The 25458-nt window shown below is 40.9% G+C and overlaps 1 protein-coding gene across 2 annotated transcripts; it reads left to right on the top strand.

Annotated features, from left to right (window-relative positions):
• The first annotated feature begins 1853 nt into the window (after positions 1 to 1853).
• Positions 1854 to 17378, top strand: spata2l (spermatogenesis associated 2-like). 2 transcript variants are annotated; one of them, XM_060837620.1, is made up of 5 exons: positions 1854 to 1952; positions 5651 to 5816; positions 6398 to 6699; positions 15255 to 15564; positions 15882 to 17378. In XM_060837620.1, the coding sequence occupies exons 4-5, from the start codon at positions 15256 to 15258 to the stop codon at positions 16896 to 16898; spliced, it is 1326 nt and encodes a 441-aa protein (XP_060693603.1). In that variant the 5' UTR covers positions 1854 to 1952; positions 5651 to 5816; positions 6398 to 6699; position 15255; the 3' UTR covers positions 16899 to 17378. The 2 variants fall into 2 exon arrangements, with proteins under 2 accessions (XP_060693603.1, XP_060693602.1); XM_060837619.1 differs by lacking the exon at positions 5651 to 5816.
• Positions 17379 to 25458: the final 8080 nt, after the last annotated feature.

Raw genomic sequence — 25458 nt, 5'->3', positions numbered from 1 at the left:
TTAATTGAGTTTTTTGAAGAAGTAACAAAGAGAATTCATGAAGGCAGATCTATATGTACTTCTGTAAGGCATTCGACAAGGTTTCCCATGGAAGACTGGTGAGCAAAGTTAGATCTCATGGAATACAGGGAGAACTCACCATTTGGATACAGAACTGGCTCAAAGGTAAAAGACAGAGAGTGGTGGTGGGTTGTTTTTCAGACTGGAGGCCTGTGACCAGTGGAGTGCCACAAGGATCAGTGCTGGGGCCCACTACTTTTAATCGTTTATATAAATGATTTGGATGTGAGCTTAAGAGGTATAGTTAGTAAGTTTGCAGATGACACCAAAATTGGATGTGCAGTGGACAGCAAAGAAGGTTACCTCGGATTACGAGATCTTAATCAGATGGTCCAATGGGCTGAGAAGTGGCAGATGGAGTTTAATTTAGATAATGTGAAGTACTGCATTTTGGGAAAGCAAATCTTAGCAGGATTTATACACTTAATGATAAGGTGTTGGGGAGTGTTACTGAACAAAGAAACCTTGGAGTGCAGGTTCATAGCTCCTTGAAAGTGGAGTCGCAGGTAGATAGGATAGTGAAGAAGGTGTTTGGTATGCTTTCCTTTATTGGTCAGAGCATTGAGTACAGGAGTTGGGAGGTCATGATGCAGCTGTACAGGACTGTTGGAACACTGCATGAAATTCTGTCTGAAAGATGTTGTGAAACTTGAAAGGGTTCAGAAAAGATTTACAAGTATGTTGCAAGGATTGGAGGATTTGAGTTATAGGGAGTGGTTGAATAGACTAGGGCTGTTTTCCCTGGAGGCTGAGGGGTGATCTTATAGAGTTTTATAAAATGATGAAGGGCATGAATAGATAAATAGACAAAGTCTTTTCCCTTGAAGGGGGGTAGGGTCCAGAACTAGAGGGCATAGGTTTAGGGTGAGAGGGGAAAGATATAAAAGAGACCTAAGGGTAAACTTTTTCATGAAGAGGGTGGTAAGTGTATGGAATGAGCTGCCAGAAAAAGTGGTGGAGGCTAGTACAATTGCAACATTTAAAAGGCGTCTGGATGGGTATATGAATAGGAAGGGTTTGGAGGGATATGGGCCGGGTGCTGGCAGGTAGGACTAGATTGGGTTGGAATATCTGGTCGACATGGATGAGATGGACCGAAGGGTCTGTTTCCGTGCTGTACATCTCTGTGACTCTACAACTCTAACTTATGTCTGGTGAGCAGGACCAGATGCAGACATAGCCGCTTTGGTGAAGCGATGTCCAGAGTGCCAACAAGGACAAAGGTACCGCCAGGAACTCCCCCCATCCATTGGAATAGCTGGGTAAACCCTGGACTCAGTTACATGTCAACTGTACAGATCCTTCCATGGGGTAAATGTTCTTAGTCATTGTAGATGGAGGACGAGAGTGAAATTGTATGAAGGTGGTCCTGGTGCAAGAGGTGAACTCCCATCCATTACATGTTGCCCATATCAGACTCCAAGTCAGAGGAACCTGACCCGGCCCTAAAGTGCCCCAGGAGAGTCTCCAAGAAAAAGGAATGGCCAATGTTCTCAGAATCAGATGGGGAGAGATGTAGGTAAGTTATTCACAAAAAGCTCAGTTTTTAAATGACTGAGGTAAATGGGATCAGTATAGTTTGATGTTTGTTGGTCGGCATAGACATGATGGGTCAAAGGGCTTCTTTCTACACTGTACGTCTCTGGCACGCACCAAAAAATGTGATTATGTCAGGGATAAAGCATCCAGACAGCACTTAGCCCAACAGGACTGACCGCAACAACAACCTGTCAATCATTCGTTTCTGCCAATGAACATCTGGAGGTGGACTTATCTGTATCACATGAACGGGAAGTGATAATTTCAGCAGGATCTATTTTTGTGTTAAAGTTTACTGAGAGTTATTTTGTATTCCTCATCTGAAGCGCAGATATTTTGCAGGTGGAGTACAAGTGAGTTTAACGACAAGGTTTAAGAAATCCCGATCAATATCAAGCTCCCAAATATGTACTTACAGAAGACGTTTCATGTTTGAGTAAATTCTTGCGGGTTGTTTAAATCCGTAGAGCTACTGAAGAGTTTATTTTTTAAAAGAGGAAGCATTTTAGGCAGTTTTGTATCAGAACTGAGATCAGTTGTATTACCATGCCTTTCTCTTTCCTGTTTGTCTCGCGGTGTTTAACCAGTCTGGTAATGGTTTACATTGTAATCTGTGATGTGCTAGTGTAGCAGAATCGTGAGATTTCCCGCGGGTAATTGCAAAGTGAAATTGGAGTGAAAGGTTATTTAAACGCAATTTTGTTACCTCCGGTATGGGTTTGATCCTGTCGGGTTTGTGTTTGAGTGTTGGGATGCAAAGTGAAACTTAAACTAAATTTGTTTCCGTCTGCACAACTGCCCCCGCCTATCACATGTAGCTGCTCGTTAATCTTGAGTGTTATCGAGTTGGTCGATAATTGTTACGTTTTCACACAAATTACACCAAACAGTTGGTTAGCCAAACCTCAAATATTTCTGGTAACCACGGTTTCCAAGTTTTTAATCTGATTTTTTTTCTGATCAATCTGTTCAAAGTTTAATTCCACTGTAGTTTTTCAAATTGTTGTTGATGGACATAACTTTCTCAGGAACGTACATAAAAGGGGCGCGCTTCACATTTTAGGAGTCTAGACTTGCTCCTGGAAACTGCGTTTTTGAGTGCAAAAGTGTAATCGTATTATTAGATTATATCGGAATTTGAGTAGGCCGTTCACCCCCTGAATCATGTTCCACCGTTCAATTAGGTCATCTGTGGCCTAATTGCATATACCTGCCTTTAATACCTTTGTCTAACAAATAAAAAAACTATCTCACATTTAAAATTAATAACTCAACCAGCATCCGCTGCCATTTGTGGAAGAGCATTCCGAATATCTCCCAGCCTTTCGTGTAGAAGTGCATCCTAACATCTTGCCTGAACAGTCTGGCCCTGATTCACCGACGATGCCCCCTGTTCTAGAAACCTTAACCAGTGGAAATAGTCTATCTTTATCTACCCTGTCTTTTTCTGTTAATATCTTGAATACTTTGATCAGATCATCTCTTAACCTTCTAAATACTTGAAAGCAGGCCAACTTTACATAATCTGTCCTCATCATTTGAGGTCCAGATATCATTCTTGTACTTCCTTTTGACCAATGTAAAGTGTTGCCCAAATTTGCACTCTGTACTTCAAGTGACCCCAGAAGGTCAGGCAGCATCCAAGGAGAGAGAGCATGCTAACATTTTGAGCCTAGATGACTCTTCAGCCAAGATATGAAGAGTTGTCTTGACTTGAAATGCATGCTCTCTTTGATGGATGCTATCTGACCCGCAGTGATCTCCAGTCATTGTTGTTTTCAGGGACAAAGTATCTGCTGCAGTCTGCCTCTTCCCAGAGCATGCCCTGTCTTTCCATCAACACTGTCATCCATTGGCTGAACTTGTGAAGATGTTTTTGCTATACTCAGAATTTAAGATTGCCACAAGTATTTGTTGTCAAGATGAAGGACATCTATGATGGTTTGATTGGCCCATGGAGCTACTAATACTACCTTCTCTTTTGCTGGCAAATTTCTGGTCAGTCTCTGCCATTGAATTGCATAGTGTACTAAACTGCACTCTCTCCATCCATCTGTATATGAAACAGTATAGCTCCCTTTTCTAAGCATCAGCAATGATAGTGAGCAGCCCTGGCTTGCAATGTGCATAACAATGTGCTCAGATGATATGATTTATTATTGTTAAATGTTCCAAGATGCAGTGAAAAGTATTGTTTTGCATGCTAACCTGACAAATCATGCATTATGTAAGTACATCAGGGTAAAACAGAATGCTGAATACAGTGTTAAGGATACAAAGAAGGTGCCGAGAAGATCAGATATAATTCATAAGTCTGACAACAGCAGGGAAGAAGCTGTTCTTGAATCTGTTTGTATGTGTTTTCAGACTATGTATCTTATTTCCAACAGGAGAGAGTATAACCGGGGTGGGAGGGTTCCTTAATTATGTTGGCTGCCTTCCCAAGGCAGGAAGGGGAATGGAATGTTGTTCCTTATTTCAAGGGGTTTGCAGTGTGAGTTTGGTGTATATACCTTAAGGCAACTGTATATAAAAAAAAAAGTGGATGGCTCGGTGGCACAGTGGTTAACACTGCTGCCTCACAGCGCCAGAGACCTGGGTTCAATTCCTGCCTCAGGCGACTGACTGTGTGGAGTTTGCATGTTCTCCTGGTGTCTGCGTGGGTTTCTTCCGGGTGCATGGAGAAGGGATGATGTATGGGATCAAATTGCTGCAGTTGCTGGAATCTGTACTGAAAGCAACAAATGCTCAAGATCCCAGAGGGTCAGGCAGCATCCATGGAGAGAGAGCATGCTAACATTTTGAGCCTTGATGACTCTTCAGCCAAGATATGAAGAGTTGCCTTGACTTGAAATGCATGCTCTCTTTGGATGCTATCTCCCACAGTCCAAAAATATGTAGGTTAGGTGAATTGACCATAGTGTTAGGTGAAGGGATAAATGTAGGTGAATGGGTCTGGGTGGGTTGCGCTCCGGCAGGTTGGTGTGGACTTGTTGGGCTGAAGGGCCTGTTTCCAGACTGTAATTAATCTAATTAGGTATCACCAGATCTTTTGATTTTTTTTTTCTTAAACCACCTCTGTGTTCTGCTCCTGTGCAGTTTTTGTCGGAATAGTTAATGTAGTGGCTTGTTGACACAAATTTAGCCAACCAAGAGTAATGAGCTGTTCAATTCAAATGTTAAACATCTTCCCTAAGCGCACATTTGGGTTGGGCAAGAACATTCCAACTTAGTTAACATAAACATTACAGCACAGTACAGGCCCTCCGGCCCTCGATGTTGTGCTGTGCTGTGATGCCAATCTAAAGCCCATCTAACCCTACACAATTCCATTTTTAATCCATATAACGATCTAATGACCATTTAAATGCCCTTAAAGTTGGCGAGTCTAATATTGTTGCAGGCGGTGTGTTCCACACGGGGTAAAAACAATGACTGATGCTGGAAACAAGGTTCTGGATTAGAGTGGTGCAGGAAGAGCACAGCAGTTCAGGCAGCATCCAAGGAGCAGCAAAATCGACGTTTCGGGCAAAAACCCTTCATCAGGAATAACTCTACTGCGAATCCTCTTGCAAGGATGCCTGCCTTGAAGAAGTTTTCCTCCTGTCTCTACAAGAATCTCAGGGAGTCTCTCTCCTACTGCAACTCCCATGTCATTTCCTCTGCCCTGAAGCTCTTCAACCATGTCGTGAACAGCACTGTCCCCATGACTTGTCCGGACTAGTCCTACCTGCCTATCTCCTTTTCCACCTATCCACTCCACCCTCTCCTCCCTGACCTATCACCTTCATCCCCTCCCATTGTACTCTATGCTACTTTCTCCCCACCCCCACCCTCCTCTAGCTTATCTCTCCACGCTTCAGGCTCACTGCCTTTATTCCTGATGAAGGGCTTTTGCCCGAAACATCGATTTCGCTGCTCCTTGGATGCTGCCTGAACTGCTGTGCTCTTCCAGCACCACTCTATTCCCGAATGAGCTCCACACTCCTACTACTGAGTAAAGAAACTACCTCTGACATCAGTCCTATATCTATCACTCCTCAATTTTAAGCTACGTTGTACTAGCCATCGCCATCCCTACCTATCCATACCATACTATACCTATGAGTCTCTGGAGCTCAGCCACATGGAGGAACTGGAAATGTATGTATTATTCTTTCTTGTCTGGATTAACTCTGACACTGGATTCATCCACAATATGCAGAAGGATCTTGACAGTTAAGTTGCAAAAATTTACACTTGCATTTAGTCTTGCTTCTCTATGCTAGGATGTCTGCACTCAAGAAGCTTCTACTTGGTTCACTATAATTGATATCTTCTATCTCTTGGATCTTGCCATCTTTTGAGACTTTTCTTTCAGCTTAATCTGTAAAGTTTTTGCTGTCTGTGCCAGTGCAAAAGTTAGTGGGACAGTTGATGCATGTTCTTCCTGCTTCTCCTATTTCTGAATGTCTATTTCTTTCCTTTTTTATTTAACATGTACTGGGAGCTGATTATGGTTGACTCTGTCACCCTGAATTGTCAATTTGATTTTTTTTTGGTTCCTCAACTCTCCTTGCCTACTCAGCTGATTTTGCCTTTGACAATGTTGAGTCAACCTTCATCCTCAAATTGTCAGATAATGCATCATCTAAGACTTTGACAACAATTCTATCCTGATTAGTACTCTTAAGGTGCCATACTCCATTCTCTGCATATCTATACAGACTACTGCTTATAAGTATTAGTTATTTTCGTTTGTCATTGCTGTATGTTTATTAAATTTAGCCTACTCTAATAGTGCTTTTTGTTTTTGCAGATTAAAGTAGGCATCAAGGGCTTTTATTACTTCGTTCAGTCTTGGATCGTTGCCTGATAAGGATATCTTCTGCTGACCACCCATTAAGTACAATATCATACTGACCTGCTCTGTACTTGGTTTTGAAGCAAGGCTAGATGCAATAATACCTTGAAAATCTTCAGTATCAATTCACCCCGTGCATCAGCTTGATTGACACTTGCAACCTGCTAAGGAGGGCTTTCTATATTCATTCATCTACTGTCACCATATAATAACCTTGGTCTTATTGTGCTACAAAAGAATATTTAGATTCTACTGAGGTAAGCAAAACATTCATTTTATTTTGGAAACAACTTAGTATAGCTTCATCTTTTGTTGAGGCTGCAATACAGACAAAGCATGTGAAATTACATCGCTCCCAAGATGGACACTACCTCTTTAGCATATCAGAGAGAGACTTAATCCTTTATATTACAGCAGGTTACACTTGAAGGTGTGGCAATTTTCTAATAGGAGCCACCAAGGCCAATCCTGTTTCACAAAGTGCACACTGGTGTCATGGTTAGAATATTCCATAGCGATGTTACTCAACCTATGATGTTACCTCTTAGTTGAAGGGAAGATAATAATTTTCACATCAAGCACAGCATGTCAACGTTCACTACATTGGACTGCCCTTGCAAAACCTCATCCCAAATGCTTCTTAAGGTCATATTATATGTTTAGACTTGAGTGTAAAATTTGTCAAGGAATTTACAACACAGCTAAAAATTGCTTGCGTGCTGGTATTAGGGTAGGACATTCATCATTCCTAATCCATTTGGAATTGGGTCCATTTAACCAGAGCCGTTGAAGAACCACAGTTCTGTAGGCCCACAGGACTTGATTTTTGTGATGCATCAGCAAAAAGTGACAAGTTACTTCAATTATAAGACCATTAGTCATAGGAGTGGAAGTAAGGCCATTCGGCCCATCGAGTCCACTCCGCCATTTAATCATGGCTGATGGGCATTTCAACTCCACTTACCCGCATTCTTCCCATAGCCCTTAATTCCTTGTGACATCAAGAATTTATCAATCTCTGCCTTGAAGATATTTAGCGTCCCGGCCTCCACTGCACTCCGCGGCAATGAATTCCACAGGCCCACCACTCTCTGGCTGAAGAGAGTGATATTGATATTAGAAAAAATTGATACAATTGAGCCCTTGTACTAAATGTTCTTGAGAAGCAGTATGATGAATTTCACCTCATTTAGTAGTCAGTATAGAGCATCAAAATTATGATTTTGTCAATAACAATTTGTGTGAAGTAGTTTTGGCAGTGTTCTATAAAAACTTATATAACATTAGTACCACTGCAATGCCTGAAATCAGCTAATTCCAATCAGGAATCAATCATTGCACTTATCTATCATAATGTCACTTTGTGATGACTGTGGCCGTGAACTTTAAATTGGATTATCCCCTGCAATGTTAAAGTAATTATTTAAAGTTTATGAAGTGAGTCAAAAGTGTTTCGGTATAGTTTTAGCAATATATTAGTGTGGGAGAAATAACTTACAATTCATTATAATTCTCATCGCTTCAAAGTGGTTTATTCATGTAATGGCGTAATGAAGTCTGTGAACTAGACTGAACCTATATAATAAAGTTTATATTTGATGAAATATAACTTTCATGTGCAACAGCTTTCAGAAATGTTAAGATATATATTTTAGTACAAAGCTCTTGTTAAGTTTTCCTGTCATTATAAAAGTATTGTTACTATTGAATTTTCAATCTTTTTTTAAAAGTTAATATTTTGGGAACTAGTGAAATATTTTTTGCAATTTCATAAGAAGATAAAGTTTCCTGTGAACTTTGCAAACCACAGCAAGACAGTAGTTTGGTTTAGAACATAGACCTGTACAGCACAGGAAGAGGCCCTTCATCCTGCCATATCTGTGCTGACCACAATGCCATTCTAAACTAATCCCACTTGGCTGCCCCTGGTCTGTATCCCTCTACTCTTTGCCTGTTCATGTGTCTGTCTAAGTGTCTCTTAAACATAGCTATCATCTCTGCTTCTGCCACCTCTCCTGGAAACATGTTCCAGGCGCTACAGCCCTCTTGATTAAAAACAAACTTTCCTTGCTCATTTCCTTTTAGACTTACCCCCCTCCCCCCCCCCCCCCCCCCCCCCCCCCCCCCCCCCCCACCTTTAAACCTATGCCCCCTTAGTATTTGACAATTCCATCTGTGAAACAGACTCTGACTATCCATTTTATCCATGCTGCTCATAATTTTATCAACTTCTATAGTACTGTCTCTGCGTCATGTTTGTTCCTGGTTGCTAGGAATTGTCATATCTTTGTAAGTAGGGTTGTGGGCTTCTGGGGTTTGTTAGTGATCTGTTTGGTCTTGTGGAGATTTCACTGCAGCATGACATTTTCAGGCCTCTGCATTCATGAAAGTAAAAGGCTGCCGTGCCAGCCAACAAACCGTGTTATCATGCTGACACTGCACCTTTTAAAAAATAATTGGTCACTCTGCATTGTCATTCCACCAAACTGCCCTTTCTTCTTTCAGGTACAGTATATATCTCTTGCGCTCTTTCTCTCTCTCGTGTGTGTCTGTGTGTGGCTGTGCATGTGTGTGGCATTTGCAGAGTTATCCCACAAATGCAGCAGCAGTCTTCCTGTTGGTGTCCAGTCCTGCAGCCCGGGGAGGGGAGAGGAGAGGAGAGGGGAGAGGTGGAGGGGGAGGGATGGTGGTGGGTGGTGGTGGTGGCGGGACTGCAGAGTGGGGTTAGAGAGTGAGTGTAGATGCGGGGGTGGGGGAGGGGCGGGTGCTGGGGCAGGATGAGGGTGGACGGGGTTAGGGGCGGGCTGAGGCGGGGGGGTTGGGCAGACTGGGGCTTGCGCGCAATGTGCTGCTGCCTGCCTAGTCTCCTGAGCGGGGAGCAGACTTCACAGAAAACTCTGAGCCCCAGAGGAATCAATTAACCAAATAATCAATTATCTGATTGAAATAGTGCCCGCCCATCTCATTCGGATAACCGAGGTTCCTCTGTATATCTGACGTGACACTTACTTTCCATATTCATCTCCAGCCAGTGTTTAGCAGAAGACTCATTTCAGTCTAGTATTGGTTTGAGACATTAGCAGGTTTTCAAGTTTCTCGACACCATTTATTCTTAATAAAATTATTCAACTTGGGACATTTAATACATAACCTTGAATTTGTCTGACTTTAAATCTGGCAGTCCAATATTAGATTAGATTACAGTGTGGAAACAGGCCCTTCGGCCCAACTAGTCCACACCAGCCCGCCGAAGCGTAACCCACCCATACCCCTACATTTACCCCTACATTTACCCCTTACCTACCCACAGCCCTAACCTAACACTATGGGCAATTTAGCATGGCCAATTCACCTGACCTGCACATCTTTGGACTGTGGGAGTAAACCGGAGCACCCGGAGGAAACCCACGCAGACACAGGGAGAACGTGCAAACTCCACACAGTCAGTCGCCTGAGGCGGGAATTGAACCTATTTCTGCTCTGCACACTCGTCTGTATGTGGGTAAGACCAGCACACTGGCTGTCATTGAACTCTCTGAAGCATATAACTGGTTATACCAACTTTGGAAAAAAACGTACAGGTAGACTGGCAGTGTACAGTTGAGAAGCTGTATAACTTAGCAAACTTGGACTGTTAGATGAGGTCAACCACAAATAATGCACTGATGAGAACAGTTATACCTCTTAAGTATTGGACTCTAATAGTTGTGCTTTCCATGATGGGTGAATGAAGTGTACTGTTGCTTCAGAACTGGTAAATGCCCATGACAGGAAGTTAATGTGTGAAAGCCATTAATCAGATGGAGCCAATGTTAAGAACCAAAGTTGACTCCTCAGTTCCTGGAATCTAAACACACTTTTGGACTACTGTATCCTACTGCACTTTTGCTGAGTTTCCTCCCCCTGTCCACCTCTTCCTCTGGCTTGGCCTGTTGATGTCTTGTCCTCTCATAAAGGTGGTACAATTTGTGAACAGTTTTTACAGGGTAAAGAAAGATGTCTTGTTTCCACTAGTTGGTTTGTCAGTGACGAGGGGAATAGAAAAATTCAAGAAAAATGCTGTATTTTAATCCTTTTGAAAAACAGCTGATCAAGTCTTTGGTTTGTACAGCACTGAAGCAAAACCCTTTGGCCCAACTTAGACCATTTGCGTGTGTTTGGCTCACATCTCTCTAAATCTTGCTTGTTCATGTAGCTGTCCAAATGTCTTTTAAATTTTTGTAACTGTACTTGCATCCACCACTTTCTCTGGCAGCTTGTTCTATACACACACCATCCTCTGTGTTAAAAAAAATAAAGTTGTCACTCGATCCCTTTTAAATCTTTCCCCTCTCAAATTAAACCTAAGCCCTCCAGTTTTGAACTGCCCTGTCCTGGGGAAAAGATCTTGTCTATTCATGTAATCTCATTCACCTCATGATCTTATGAACCTATTTAAGGTCACCCCTCAATGCTCCAGGGAGAAAAGGTCCCAACCTCTCCAGCCACCTTTTCCAGTCTAATAATTTCCTTCCTTTAGCCAGGAAACCAGAATTGTACACAGCACTGTAAATGTGGACTTAACAATGTCTTGTATTGCTGTAACACCACATCCCAACTCCTGTACTCTGTTCTGACCCATCAAGGCTTTTGTGCCAAACACCACCTTTGCCAGCCTGTTTATCTGTGGTGCCATTTTCGGAGAGCTGTGTACCTGCACCCCAAAGTCTCTCTTTTGTTTCAAACATGCTTGCACATTAAACTGACCAAAGTTGGACTTTTCATGTTCAAAAGTGGGTACTGCAGTTGACAAAGATTTTGGAAGTTCAGCTCGTCAGGCAGCATCTGTGGACAGAATAGTATTAAGGTTTTGAATTGATAAATTTCATTGCTGTGAAATATCTTTCCCTGTAAAAGCTTCCTGATCTCAGTTTTTCCAGATTTAATTTTCTTTCATTTCAGATTTCCATCATTCAGTTTTGCTTTTCTCTTTCAAAACTAGGAGGTCTTTCCAAAAGTGAAAGTAGCAAACAGCAAGATTGAGCTGCTAGATGTTAGCCTTCTCCTTATCAGAAATGCATCTGCTGGGGCTTTAAGCTCATTTTTGTTTTATATCCATTTGTTCAAAGCAGAATATGGGCCTTCGTTACTCTTTTTCATATCTTTATTTCTGCAGTCAACAAACTGTTATGTCCATGAAAATACGCAAAGAGAGAGTTCCTTATAATACCACATAAAACAAGCACTTTAAATTCCTTTTAAATTAATGGAGCATTGAATTGGTAATTCATGTCATGAACTTCAAAGATAATAATCCCTGATGACCTGAGTGTCACTCAGTTTTAAGATTTGAGTTTGATTCATTGTTGTCACGTTCTAGGATTCAGTGAAAAGTGTTGGTTTATGTGCTAACCAGACAAATCATGCATTATAAAGTGCAGAATACCGTATTACTGGTGCAGAGAGAGATCAGAATTAACATTTGAGAAGTCAATTCAAGAACAGCTTCTCCTCAACTGGTTATCAGACTTTTGTATTTTTGAGTATTTGTACATTCAAACTTCTTTATCTTCTGCCTGATGGAAGAGAGTATAAGTGGTGTGGGAGGGACCTTTGATTATGTTGGATGCTTTCCCAATGCAGCAGCAAGTATAGAAGAAGTCAATGAATGCAAAGTTCGTTTGCGTGATGGACTTGTCTGTGTTCATGACTCTCTATAGTTTCTTGTGCTTTTGGGAAGAGCAATTGTCATGCTATGCTATGGTGCATCCAGATAGGGTGCTTCCCATGCTGCATCTCTAAAAGTTGGTAAGAGTCTTTGTGAACATGCTGAATTTCCTTAGCCTCCCGAAGAAGTTGAGACGTTGTTGTGCTTTCTTAATATTTGCATCGACATGGGTGGACCAGCACAGATTATTGGTGATGATCATTTCCAAGAACTTGACACTCTCAACCATCTCCACCTCAGCACCATTGATGCTGGGGCATGCCCTCCACTCCACTTCCTGAAGTCAATGACCAGCTCCTTCATTTTGCTGACATTGATGGAGAGATTGTTGTCTTTACGCCAAGACACTAAGTACTCCAATCTTTTTCTTGGATTTGGTCTCGTCATTGTTTGAAATCTGGCCTGCAACGGTGGTGTTGTCAACAAACTTGTAAATGAGTTGGAGCAGCCTTTGGCCACACAGTTGAGTTTATAAGGAATATAGAAGGAGGCTGAGTACCCAGCCTTGTGGGGCAACAGTGTTGAGGATTATGATAGAGAAGATGTTGTTGCCTATTTCTACTGATTTTGGTCTACGGATCAGAAAGTCAAGGATCTAACTTCACAGAGGGGGAGGTGGGTAGTGGAGATGAGACCTAGGTCTCGGAGTTTAGAAATGAGTTTGTTTGGAATTGTGGTAGTGAAGGTGGAGCTGATGGACCAAACAGCCCACAGTTGAACACGTAGTTCTGTGAGACGTGGGAGATTTTGATTCATTGAGCCCTTGCATCTGTACTCTGGAAGGAGGGTACTGGTTCTTTGAGTCCAGCTCCACTTATACCAGGCTGGGAACATTTGTCATGTTAAACCTAATAACTGGTGTTTTAAATTAATATAGATCAAGTGTGGTCAGAATTTACAAGTCAACAAGTTTGAAGTATATGGAGAACCTGGCAACTTGGACAAAGAAAGCTTAAGTCTATCGAGAAAGGACAGGGTACGTTACAAAGTCCAGTAGTGAATAAGGACACACGGGGAAAATGAAAAATCAAGGGTGCTGGAATCAGAATGCGCAAAGTATTTAAAATAATAGGAAAACCAGTGGCACAAATAAAGGTAAATTGACTTGATTGAGTGGCCATGGTTGCATGGCAGACAAAGTTGGAGAAAAAATATTGTGGTGTAGTTGACTTTTCAACCTGATGGATGCAATGGAAAAAATGTTGGGAGAAACCTTGAAGGGATGTAGAAGGAGTGTCGTGAGGAAGGATCTAAAAGAGAAGAGAATCAGTATTGAGGAGATGAGAAAGAAGAGGAAGAGGAAAACATAGGAGGAAGTGGAAGGCCTCCCTGCAGCAACATTCCTGTTGGACAGGGCATTAATCAAGAATCTCTGAAATAGGGAAGGAACTAGAAAGTAGAAGTAATTTTGCAACCACAAGCAACTTTGTCGAATTAAATAGATAAGTCTTTTGGAGGATACATTCATGGTATAGATTTGAGATGATTTCCCAGAATAATACGTCCAGGAACACAGGAGGTTCTTTTAATGTGGGACAATATGGTTATTTGTTTTGTTCAAAAACTAATAACTCAAAGTGAGAAGAGTTTAGAGGAGTTTAGAATACTTTGAGTATGCTTGGAGGTGCAGCATAAAGTTAAAATGCAGATATTACAAATGATTCTGAAAATAAGTTCTTTATTGCCAAGAAATTGGAATATGGAAAGAAGAATGTCTTACCGCAGTTGTAAAGTCACTGCAGTCACACCTGAAATATCCAATAAAATTTTGATCCTGTATCTAAGATACACTTGCACTAGGAACGAATGTTTCATTAACTTGATAACTAGAATATGTTGTAATTGATGTTTTTAAATTATGGGATTGTGGTTTTAAATGTCAGATAATGAAACAAGTCACCTGATCTCTGACCTTTTTCGCTTAGACCATTTATTAATCCTATTTCATTGCACAGTATCCGATCTAGTGAAGTATACACTTTACTTGACTCTCGAGCATGCTATTCTCAGAAACCATTCTCAAAGCACAAGATTCCTCAGTTATGCTATAATTTGCCGATCCAATCTTTTCCAAGTCTGTGTTAGATTAAAAAATACCCCATCCGACAAGCTTCCATTATTTCTTTCGTTTATGCTCTATCCTCCTGTGTGATCACTGTTAGTGGCCATAACCATCCTCCCAAAAGTTACTACTTGTCTACATTGTTTCTCACCACCACTCGAACTGTTTTTGCAGTCCTGAACTTTAATCATCCTTCTCTTTTTTTATGCTATTAAAAAAAATGCTATAATTTGGAGAGAAAGCTACCTTTCCACTTTTTCTAGTATCCTACCGATCTATCCTTCCTAACGTCTTGGAAAAGTGAAGAAACTATACTTTCATTTAGCATAAAAATATGAAAAACAAAAGTGGTGTGATGAGATCACATTCCAAAACTATACTGACCACATTTGCTGTTAAGTAATCTGACATTGTGTTTGTTTATTACACCTCCCTGTGAAATACAGGGCATGGGTGCGCAAGTGCTAAATACTGGGGCCTATGCCTTTTGTTGGTGGGAGCACTGTGATGAAGCTGGGCCAGGAGTGGCCAGTTGCATTGAGAGGTGATTCCAAGCAGCATGTGCAACAGGCAGTGTGTCTTGCCCCTGGCCCCTGATCTGGACAAGGGAACAGAACCAGGAGGGATGTGCACTGATCTGCATCTGGGCTGCAAGTTTGGATAGTGGGGGCTGTTTTGTGGATTTGTATCTAAAGCTTACTACCACCTTCTCCCATTGGTGAAGAGAATATGGTCATAGGAGGAAACAGATCAGAGAAAAAGGTGGTTGAAAGAGTGGGTGCAGTAGGAAAGGAAGGCATTACAGTGTAGGGGGTTGTTCATTCAACCCCCTTTTCAATAAAAGGGGAGAATTATGGTGGTAAATTACAAATGTAGTCTGAAAATTTTAATCAATGTTTTCTGTCTACCTCTTGGTAAATCTTCAGTGCTGTCAGTCTCAGGCATACTTTTATCTTTTCAGCACCATATTGAAGTAATGGAAACAAGTCTATTGATCTGAAATTTATCCTAATATATTGTGATATTGGATTGCTTTCTTTCAGAATGAGCACTGGATTTAGAATTATTTTTGATCAATATAAGAAGCTCTATGAAGATGGTCGTTCAGGGCAAAACACAACCTGCCAGGATGCAGAATTAAAAGGATTAGTCAAACAGAAGTTAATAGAAAGGGCTGCGGATTTACCCCTCTTCCTACAGGATGATATGGTTGAAATTATTTCCAAGTCTTTGCACAAGACAGTGAATTACACAAGTACATTAAAGTCGCTGATTAGGGCTTTTGAATTACTGGAGTTGGCTGCTGTCAACCTCTTCCTGTACCCATGGAGAAATGAGTTCAAAACAATTAAAGTAAGTTCCTTCCTGAATGTTCATACAGTTACTTGCTATTTACATTGTTCTCTTGCACAGTTTAGATTGATATTGAAATGTCAAATAAGTTGGAACATCAATTTTAAATCTCTTACTTTCATTATGTATTTTGAAAATGAAAGTGAACATATTCCTTTATCATATGTATGTCCAAAATTTGAGTACTCTTGATCATCCACCAATTTCCAACATATACTTTTATCCCTCACCCCAGTGTCTCATTTGGGATTCTATGCTAGACCCTACTGTTCAATAGTTTTCTATAAATAAATGTCTTAATCTTTTTCCCTTTTTAGATGTTTTCAGGAGCATATGTGCACTACCTAAAACCTGCAATATGTAATGAAGACCTTATAAGATTCTTTAAGAAAATGGGCTATACATTAAAGGATAACCTCCAACTAGAAATTAAAGACCTACCATATTCTTTGGAATTGATCAGGTTGGCCTTTGAATTCTTTGTTATGAGAATTGAATGTGAAATCTTGTTGGAGATAGTAATCAAGTTGGACCACTACCAAGTTTCAGTTGATGAATTGCTTCAAGAAAGGAAATTGATGGAAAACATTGATATTTGTGTGAGTAAACTGAAGCGCCTTCGTGTTACTGACAGAAACCTGAGAGAAAACCTACTCAAAAAGACACCCTTCGCTGAAGATAGTGTTGGCAAGGACTTGGGGATTTCTAGTATAAGAAATCAAGCTGGTTCTCATTCCCAGAGGGACTATGATGGAAATGCAATCCATTCACCAACATGGAAATCAGTGTGGCCTACTCCGGAATGCCAGTGCAAGGATGGTGATGGTGATTATAACAAACACTTTACTGGGATTCCTGATACAAATTGTGTTCCTTCAATGAACCAACACCAAGCAAAAGATGGATATGAGTTTAACTCCATTAGTAACTTGCAGACAGTTAGAGATAAAAAAATGGTATTGTTGGAAAACATTGATGCTAAAAACTATAAACAGCACTGCTGCCTTAGTAATGGTGAATCTGTTCACTTCTGTTGTACAACATGTCTTTCATTGCACACCATTATGTGTGAAGCTGTTAAAAAGTGTGCCAATCATGGTCATTCCGTGACATTTTTTGGTGCTCAGAGCTCAACATGTTTGCCAGAAGCGGAAGCTTCTAATAGTGATTTAAAACAGCTATCATGTGCAGACATAGCAAAATCAGACACAAACTGTGGTATTTGTAGTTGTGAATCTGTAAGGTTTCTTTATAAATGTGGTATGCGTGTGTGTTTTCACTGTGCTTACAAAAATATTTTGATCTGCGAGATCTGTGGCAGTAGCATTTCATAAGCTTGAATCCTACTTTTAAAAGCAATCGATTATAGCTTGATATTCAATAGCATAAATGAATCTTCATACAATTAAGTAATTATATGTGGTGGGTTGATAAAATTGTGATTTGCTTTGAAAAACCTATATTAAACACCATTTTCCTCAAAATATCAATTTTTGCTTTGGAAATATTGGGAAATAACCAAAGAATTATGCTGATTGTAAATTAAATGCTGTTCTAAGTATGCACAGTTATCATTTTATTGCAAGCCATTTTGCACAGTCATTTCGATGCAAGCTGAATTATTTTTGATCAGTGTTGGACGTGTTTCAATAATTAACTTTTTTTACATTTTTCAAATTGCAGACGAGAAAAAAAAATGTATTACTTGGAAAAATGTATACTGACTTACAGCTGATTTCTACTTTGAAATCCGAATTCTAAATATATGTACGAATAGTGTTTACTGGATGGAGTGCAACCTTTTGTTATTTCACATGAAAGAAAGCAAAATATAAGAACATGAAAAATTTTATTTTGTGACTAGTAAAAGTTTCTGACTTTGGAGTTGCAAGAATATCATTGCAGCCATTGGACAAAATCTTCAATTCTATCTGAAATGCTTTCCTGAAATTAAGGATAGAGTCCAGAATTTTTATAATGTAAGCAGTATTGTTTCTGGCAGTACTTTTGTAAATACATAAATGTCACGTGGAATCTAAATGAACAGTTCCACACCTCCCAATTCAACACTAATTAGTCTTCTCCTGATTTATCACAATTTTAAATTCCTTTAGTTTTTAATTGCTTCTCAACTGTGAGTTTCATATCGGGAATAGACATTTATCTTAAAGTAGGCTTCACTTAGATAGGAAATTGAGTGGGGGGGGGAGAGGTGGTGGTTTAAAAAGTCCCAGGACATTCTGCAGGTAAATCTCATCAGAGTCACAGTTAAGGAGAATTTTATTTTCAGACTCCTTTACAATTCTCCCTGTATCCATCACTCCTTTTTTTTAAGCTTTACAATCTTCCAAGAGCTCCCTGTTCTGTTTCTGGTTTTCTTGTGCAACCCAGATTTCCTTCATCTCGGCAATTACAGTCACGTTTTCAGCTGTCAAGGTCCGTTGAATCTAAGATCCTCTCCTTAAAGATCTTAGCACTCCTTTTTGAACACTTTTTTCTGGACAGTTATAGATCATGGTTGTCATAGCTCATGGTTTTGTCAAATTCTAGGCTAATCCTGCAGTTCTGTCTTCCGATGTACTTACAAAACATATTTTAATTTTTTCTTTAGGAAATAATTTGCTTTACTACATTGTCGCTGCTATTACACGTGGTCAGAGATTTTTAAATGACTAGCACATTACTACTGAGAAGGCTGCTTCCGTTCATTTGAGCACATAATAATACAACTTTTTAACATAGAGTAAATTAGTGTTAAACAACAACTAACTTTTCAATCAAATGTTACAATACTCAAATGAAAAACAAAAATGAGAATTTAATCCATTCAAGATTGTGGCTGTTTTGTATCATAATCTCCCTGCATTGGTCCAGGTTTTCATCCCTTTTTCTTGACAAATTTCCTATTGCATATTATTGAACTACACTCGTTACTCTTGGCTGTATGCTGTCGATGAAAGCAGTCACTGTTTTAAAAGAAAAATGTGAAGAAATATTTAACAATTACAATCACATTTTTTTGATGGCTGTACTCTGGGAACAGTTTATGATAGTTAACGTGGAAATGCTAGAGCAAGATTTTTTTTTTAGAAAGTTAACAATGCAATGGAACAGGACATGGCACAATTGTTAAAAGATAATGTTGCTTCTGAGAGTTGGCTTTTTTAAAGGAGTTCCAAAGACCACAAGTGAGATACCCCTACATCCTCATTCTGAGGTGCAAGACTGGTTGTTAGGAGTCCAATAACAAAGTTGACACTGTCCTGCAAGCATTCTTATTGACACTCCTGCAGTGGAAACAATCTTCCTTCAATTGTCTGTTAGAACAATCCCAATGTCCTGTGACAAGAGAGGTAGTTGTTGTCAAGATAAAAGGGAAGAAGAATGTGTGTGCGTGAACTGAGGTATCCTGACATTGAAAGGAAACTTTTTGTTCTTGTGCTGAGACCAGGTGGGCAAGCCCTAATGGACTGGAGTGGTTCACTCTCCAGTAACAATATCGGTGCTGTTGGGGGACATCACTTTTTTGAGCCTTCAATCACTCAAATGAACAATTGCATCAACATAACTGGTAATCTTCTCACATGATGGTAGTAGAGAAGTGAGAAAGAAGAGGGTTGTCATATGTAGCTCGTAGAATGCCTGTTGAATCTAATTGCTGGCCAGCCAGGAAATTCAGTAAAATGAATGAGACATACTGGTCTGACTTGTCTCATACTTCAAAATGGATCTCCAGATTGATCAGTACATTCACTTCCAAGTATTATCTCTTTTTGTAAAAACCCTTCAACATACCACTTGATAACCTTTTTAATTGACTAGCTATGCTTTTTGTTGTTCCAGTCTGATCCCAGGCTCTCCTGCCAGTGTTCAATCACCATTTTAACAGGCTATTTCCAGAGAGTAAATTCTTGATTTTTTTTGTACCTGTTAGCTAAGATCTCAGCATTTAACATAAAAGACAGCCTTTGCAACATGTTCTGCTCCTTTGTGCTGAATTAGTCGTTTTACACCGTTCAATAGACCTAATGTTTAAATGTTGTAAAATCACTTGTACATATGCATATCTGAAACAATGAGCAAAAATAATCCATGACCACATAAACAGGCAAAACAATGTAAACGTCCATGGAGGTACACTGCTGTAAATAAATAGACAATAGGTGCAGGAGCAGGCCATTCTGCCCTTCAAGCCAGCACCACCATTCATTATGGTCATGGCTGATCATCCTCAATCAGTATCCTGTTCCTGCCTTATCCCCATAACCCTTGATTCCACTATCCTTAAGAGCTCTATCCAACTCTTTTTTTTTTGAAAGTACCCAGAGACTTGGCCTCCACAGCCTTCTGGGGCAGAGCATCCCATACACCCACCACTCTCTGGGTGAAAAGATTTCTCTTCAACTCTTTTCTAAATGGCCTACCCCTTATTTTTGAACTGTGTTCTCAGGTTCGGGACTCACCCATCAGGGGAAACATGCTTCCTGCCTCCAGAGTGTCCAATCCTTTAATGCGTCTCAATCAGATCCCCTCTCAGTCTTCTAAACTCAAGGGTATACAAGCCCAAACAACGTAAGATAGTCCCGCCATTCCAGGAATTGACCTTGTGAATCTACGCTGCACTCTCTCAATAGCAAGAATGTCTTTCCTCAAATTTGGAGGCCAAAACTGCACACAATATTCCAGCTGCGGTCTCACCAGGGCCCTGTACAGCTGCAGAAGAACCTCTTTGCTTCTATAATCAATTCCTCTTGTTATGAAGGCCAGCATGCTATTAGCTTTCTTCACTGCCTACTGTACCTGCATGCTTGCTTTCATTGACTGATGTACAAGAACTTCTAGGAGAAAGTGAGGACTACAGATGCTGGAGATCAGAGCTAAAAATGTGTTGCTGGAAAAGCGCAGCAGGTCAGGCAGCATCCAAGGAGCAGGAGAATCGACGTTTCAGGCATGAGCCCTTCTTCAGAATTCCTAGATCTTCTTGTACTGCCCCTTTACCTAACTTGACTCCATTTAGGTAGTAATCTGCCTTCCTGTTCTTGCCATCAAAGTGGATAACCACATATTTATCCACATTAAACTGCATCTGTCCACTCACCCAGCCTGTCCAGGTCAGCCTGTATTCTCCTAACATCCTCACATATCATCCTGCCACCCAGCTTTATATCATCAGCAAATTTGCTAATATTACTTTTAATACCATCATCTATATCATTAACATATATTGTAAAAAGCTGCGGTCCCAGCACTGATCCCTGCAATACCCCACTGGTCACCGCCTGTCATTCCGAAAGGGAGCCGTTTATCACTACTCTTTGTTTCTTGTCAGCTAACCAATTTTCAATCCAAGTCAGTGTTTTGCCCCTAATATCATGCGCCCTAATTTTGCTCATTAACCTCCTATGTGGGACTTTATCAAAGGCTTTCTGAAAGTCCAGGTACACTACATCCACTGGATCTCCGTTATCCATCTTCAGAGTTACATCATCAAAAAATTCCAGAAGATTAGTCAAGCATAATTTCCCCTTCATAAATCCATGCTGACTCTGACCTATCCTGTTACTGCTATCCAGATGTGTCGTAATTTTATCCTTTATAATTGACTCCAGCATCTTTCCCACCACTGAGGTCAGACTAACTGGTCTATAATTCCCTGCTTTTTCTGTCCCTCCTTTCTTAAAAAGTGGGACAACATTGGCCACCCTCCAATCCGAAGGAACTGATCCTGAATCTATAGAACATTGGAAAATGATCACCAATGCATCCACGATTTCTAGAGTCACCTCCTTCAGTACCCTGGGATGTAGACTATCAGGTCCCAGGGACTTATCAGCCTTCAGACCTAACAGTCTCTCCAACACCAATTCCTGGCAAATATAAATTCCCGTCAGTTCAGGTCCTTCAGCCACTATTATCTCTGGGAAATTGCTTGTGTCTTCCCCAGTCAACACAGATCTGAAGTACCAATTCAACTCTTCTGCCATTTCCTTGTTCCCCGTAATATATTCCCCTGTTTCTGTCTTCAAGGGCCCAATTTTAGTCTTAGCCATTTTTTTTTTCCTTTTGCGCACCTAAAAAAGCTTTTACTGTCCTCCTTTATATTTTTGGCCAGTTTACCTTCGTACCTCATTTTTTCTCTGCGTATTTCCTTCTTCGTTATCATCTGTTGTTCTTTGAAAGCTTCCCAGTCCTCTGTTTTCCTACTCATCTTTGCTATGTTATACTTTTTCTCTTTTGACTTTATATGTTTCTTAACTTCCCTCGTCAGCCATGGCCACCCTTGCCTCCTCTTAGGATTTTTCTTCCTCTTTGGAATGAACTGATCCTGCATCTTCTGCATTATACCCAGAAATATCTGCCATTGTTCCTCCACTGTCATCCTTGCTAAGGTATTGCACCATTGAACTTTGGCCAGCTCCTCCCTCATAGCTCCATAGTTCCCTTTATTCAACTGAAATATTGTCATTTCCGATTGTACCCTCTCCCTTTCAAATTGCAGATTAAATCTTATTGTATTATGGTCACTACCTCCTAATGGCTCCTTTACTTCGAGGTCCCTGATCAAATCTGGATCGTTGCACAACACCAGATCCAGAATTGCTTTCTCCCTGGTAGGCTCCAGCACCAGCTGTTGTAAGAATCTATCTCGGAGGCACTCCACAAACTCCCTTTCTTGGGATCCAGTACCATCCTGATCCTCCCAGTTTACCTGCATGTTGAAATCCCCCATAACAACTGTAATACTATCTTTGCCACAGACCAATTTCAGCTCTTTATTCAACTTACACAGTACATCCAGGCTACTGTTTGGGGGCCTGTAGATAACTCCCAAGAGGGTCTTTCTACCCTTAGAATTTCTCAGCTCTATGCATACTAACTCTACATCCCCCGATTCTAGGTCCCCCTGCGCAAGGGACTGAATATCATTCCTTACCAACAGGGCCACCCCACCCCCTCTGCCTGTCAGTCTGTCCTTACGATAGCACGTATAGCCTTGAATATTCATTTCCCACGCTCTGTCCACTTGAAGCCACGTCTCTGTTTTCCCCACAACATCATAACTGCCAATTTCCAAATGAGCCTCAAGCTCATCCACCTTATTTCTAATGCTTCGTGCATTCATATATAATATTTTTAATTTGTTACTGCCTTCACCCTTCCCATCAAACCCTATTTCACTCAACCTTACACATGATTCCTTTTTGAGTTTTCTGCTCCATTGATACTGTTGTCTTTCTTGACTTCTCTTGTTCTAACTTTCCCTTCAATTTCCTTCTTAAACTCCTAGTTTGTCCCCCCCCCGCTATTTAGTTTAAACGTAGCTGTGTTGCAGTGGCAAACCTGCCTGCCAGAATGCTGGTCCCCCGCCTATTAAGGTGCATCCCGTCCCTCTTGTATAATTTATCTTTACTGCAAAACATACCCCAGTGATTCAAGAATTTAAATTCTTGCTTCCTGCACCTGTTCCCCAGCCACACATTCAAGTCCATTATCTCCCTGTTTCTGGCCTCACCAGCCCAAGGAACTGGAAGCAAACTGGAGATAACCACCCTGGACGTCCTGCTTTTCAGCTTTCTCCTGAGTTCTCCAAAGTCCCATTGTAGAATGTCCCTCCTCTTCTTCCCGACATCATTTGTGCCAATTTGCATCACCACCTCTGGCTCTTCACCTTTGCCCTTGAGGATTTCCTGCACTCTGTCTGCGATGTCCTTAATCCTAGTACCAGGAAGGTAACACACCATTCTCAAATCCCACCTGTTGCCACAGAAACCCCGTTCAGTCCCTTTCACTATGGAGTTCCCTATTACCACGGCTCTATGTGATGTCTTGACTCCTTGGTTCTGCCTCCACGCCAACTTTTGATTGGCAGACCTGACCGCCTCTCAGACTGGCAGTGTCATCTGTCTCTATGGTTTCCAAAAGATTCAACCTGTTCCTGACAGGTACTTCCCCTGGGGTCTCTTGCACTTGTCTCCTCTCTGCCTTCCTCATAATCTTCTCCCTTCTACTCTCTTCTGGTATGGTCAATGAATAATCTCACTGAAGGTCGTGTCCAGAAAGATTTCATTCCCTCAGATGAGCCAGAGATAATTGAGTTCTTTCATCAGTGCTGCAATATGCTGTCAGAAGCTGAACTTGTACACACTTTCCACAGGTATATGAGCCAGCTACACCAGAGTCCTTGATCTCCCACACTGAATCAGCTTGGCAGTCATGTCTTCACCGTCTCCAACTGTGGCGTAATTACTTCACTCAACCTCCTTGTCAAAGACTCCTGAGCCAAAGACTCGCTCTTTTCTCAACAGAAACTTCCCTGGACCCCTTTTTTTTTGGTCAAGTCTGCAGACTTTTAATTTAGGTTTGAGGAGGAGGGTGGGAGGGAGGCCGTACCGTGTAGGACTTGGGGTTTAGAACACACCTACTTAAATAACAGTCACTCACCTTCCCAACTGCCTCTGTGCTCCGACTTCACTTTCGCACAGCTCCCGCCGTTCTCTGCTGCAAAAAGCAGAGCTCCAGGAATATCCACTTCAGTGCTTTTTTCGAGAATATCCCCATATTTCTTGATGTTGTTAGTAACTAAGAATGTACAAGTCTCTTCACCCTCATGTCAATATGCTTTCCCACCATGTTTTGTATCATCTAGAAACTTGGAAATATATTGCAATTAGCTCCCAATTCATACTATTGGTACAGATTTTGAAAAGTTAGGGACCATAGAGTCATAGAGCATGGAAACAGACTCTTCGGTCCAAACCGTCTATGCCGACCAGATATCCCAACCCAATTTAGTCCCACCTACCAGCACCCGGCCCATATCGCTCCAAACCCTTCCTATTCACATACCCATCCAAATGCCTCTTAAATGTTGCAATTGTACCAGCCTCTACCACACCCTCTAGCAGCTCATTCCATACACGTACCACTCTCTACATTAAAAAGTTGCCCCTCAGGTCTCTTTTACATCTTTCCCCTCTCACCCTAAACCTATGCCCTCTAGTTCTGAATTCCCCAATCCCAGGGAAAAGACTTTGCCTATTTATCCAATCCATGCCCCTCATAATTTTGTAAACCTCCATAAGGTCACCCCTCAGCCTCTGACACTCCAGGCAAAACAGCCCCAGCCTGTTCAACCTCTCCCTGTAGCTCAGATCCTCCAACCTGGCAACATCCTTGTAAATCTTTTCTGAACCCTTTCAAGTTTCATGTCTTTCCGATCGGAAGACCAGAATTGCACGCAATATTCCAACAGTGGCCTAACCAATGTCATGTACAGCCACAACACTGACCCTTGTGGCACTCCACTGGTCACAGGCCTCCAATCTGAACAGGTACTGATCCTTGCAACATTCCACTGGTCAGAGCCTGCCAACCTGAATGACCCATTTATTCCTACTTTCTCTCCTTTCCACCTATTAAGCAATCCTTAAACTGTGCTAATATGTTACTTGAATCTCACACACTTTAATTTCGCTTACTAACCTCTGGTGTGTAGATGGGTACATTAGGATTTTCAAAATTTTTGGTAATGTTTTCAAATAAATCCGACACGATCGTCCCCAAATTAATGTCTGCTATTACCAGTCAATTTTAAAAGCAGAAACATTATTAGGACTGTTCTTTTCAGTCACTTCTGCTTTTTGGCTCAAGACTGAATCAAGGTTATCATATTCTGTTGATCCCAGTTAAATAAGTAATAGATTCCAGCAACTTTTATAGTGTTGTCCTCAAATATGATGCTGAATATTCCTCAAGTCTTACTGCACAAAGTATAGAAATGAATGCCACAACATGTAGAAAAATAACAAACAAAACACATTTTTAAGCATATAGCAGATTTATTAAGTTCTGATCAAAACATTCTGTAACATTACATATACAAAAATATCCTAA

Source organism: Hemiscyllium ocellatum, chromosome 17, assembly GCF_020745735.1.
Source record: "Hemiscyllium ocellatum isolate sHemOce1 chromosome 17, sHemOce1.pat.X.cur, whole genome shotgun sequence".
In the NCBI taxonomy this organism is placed as follows: Eukaryota; Metazoa; Chordata; class Chondrichthyes; order Orectolobiformes; family Hemiscylliidae; genus Hemiscyllium; species Hemiscyllium ocellatum.
The sequence above is the reverse complement of the archived record's forward strand: the minus strand, read 5'-3'. Positions and strand labels throughout refer to the sequence as shown.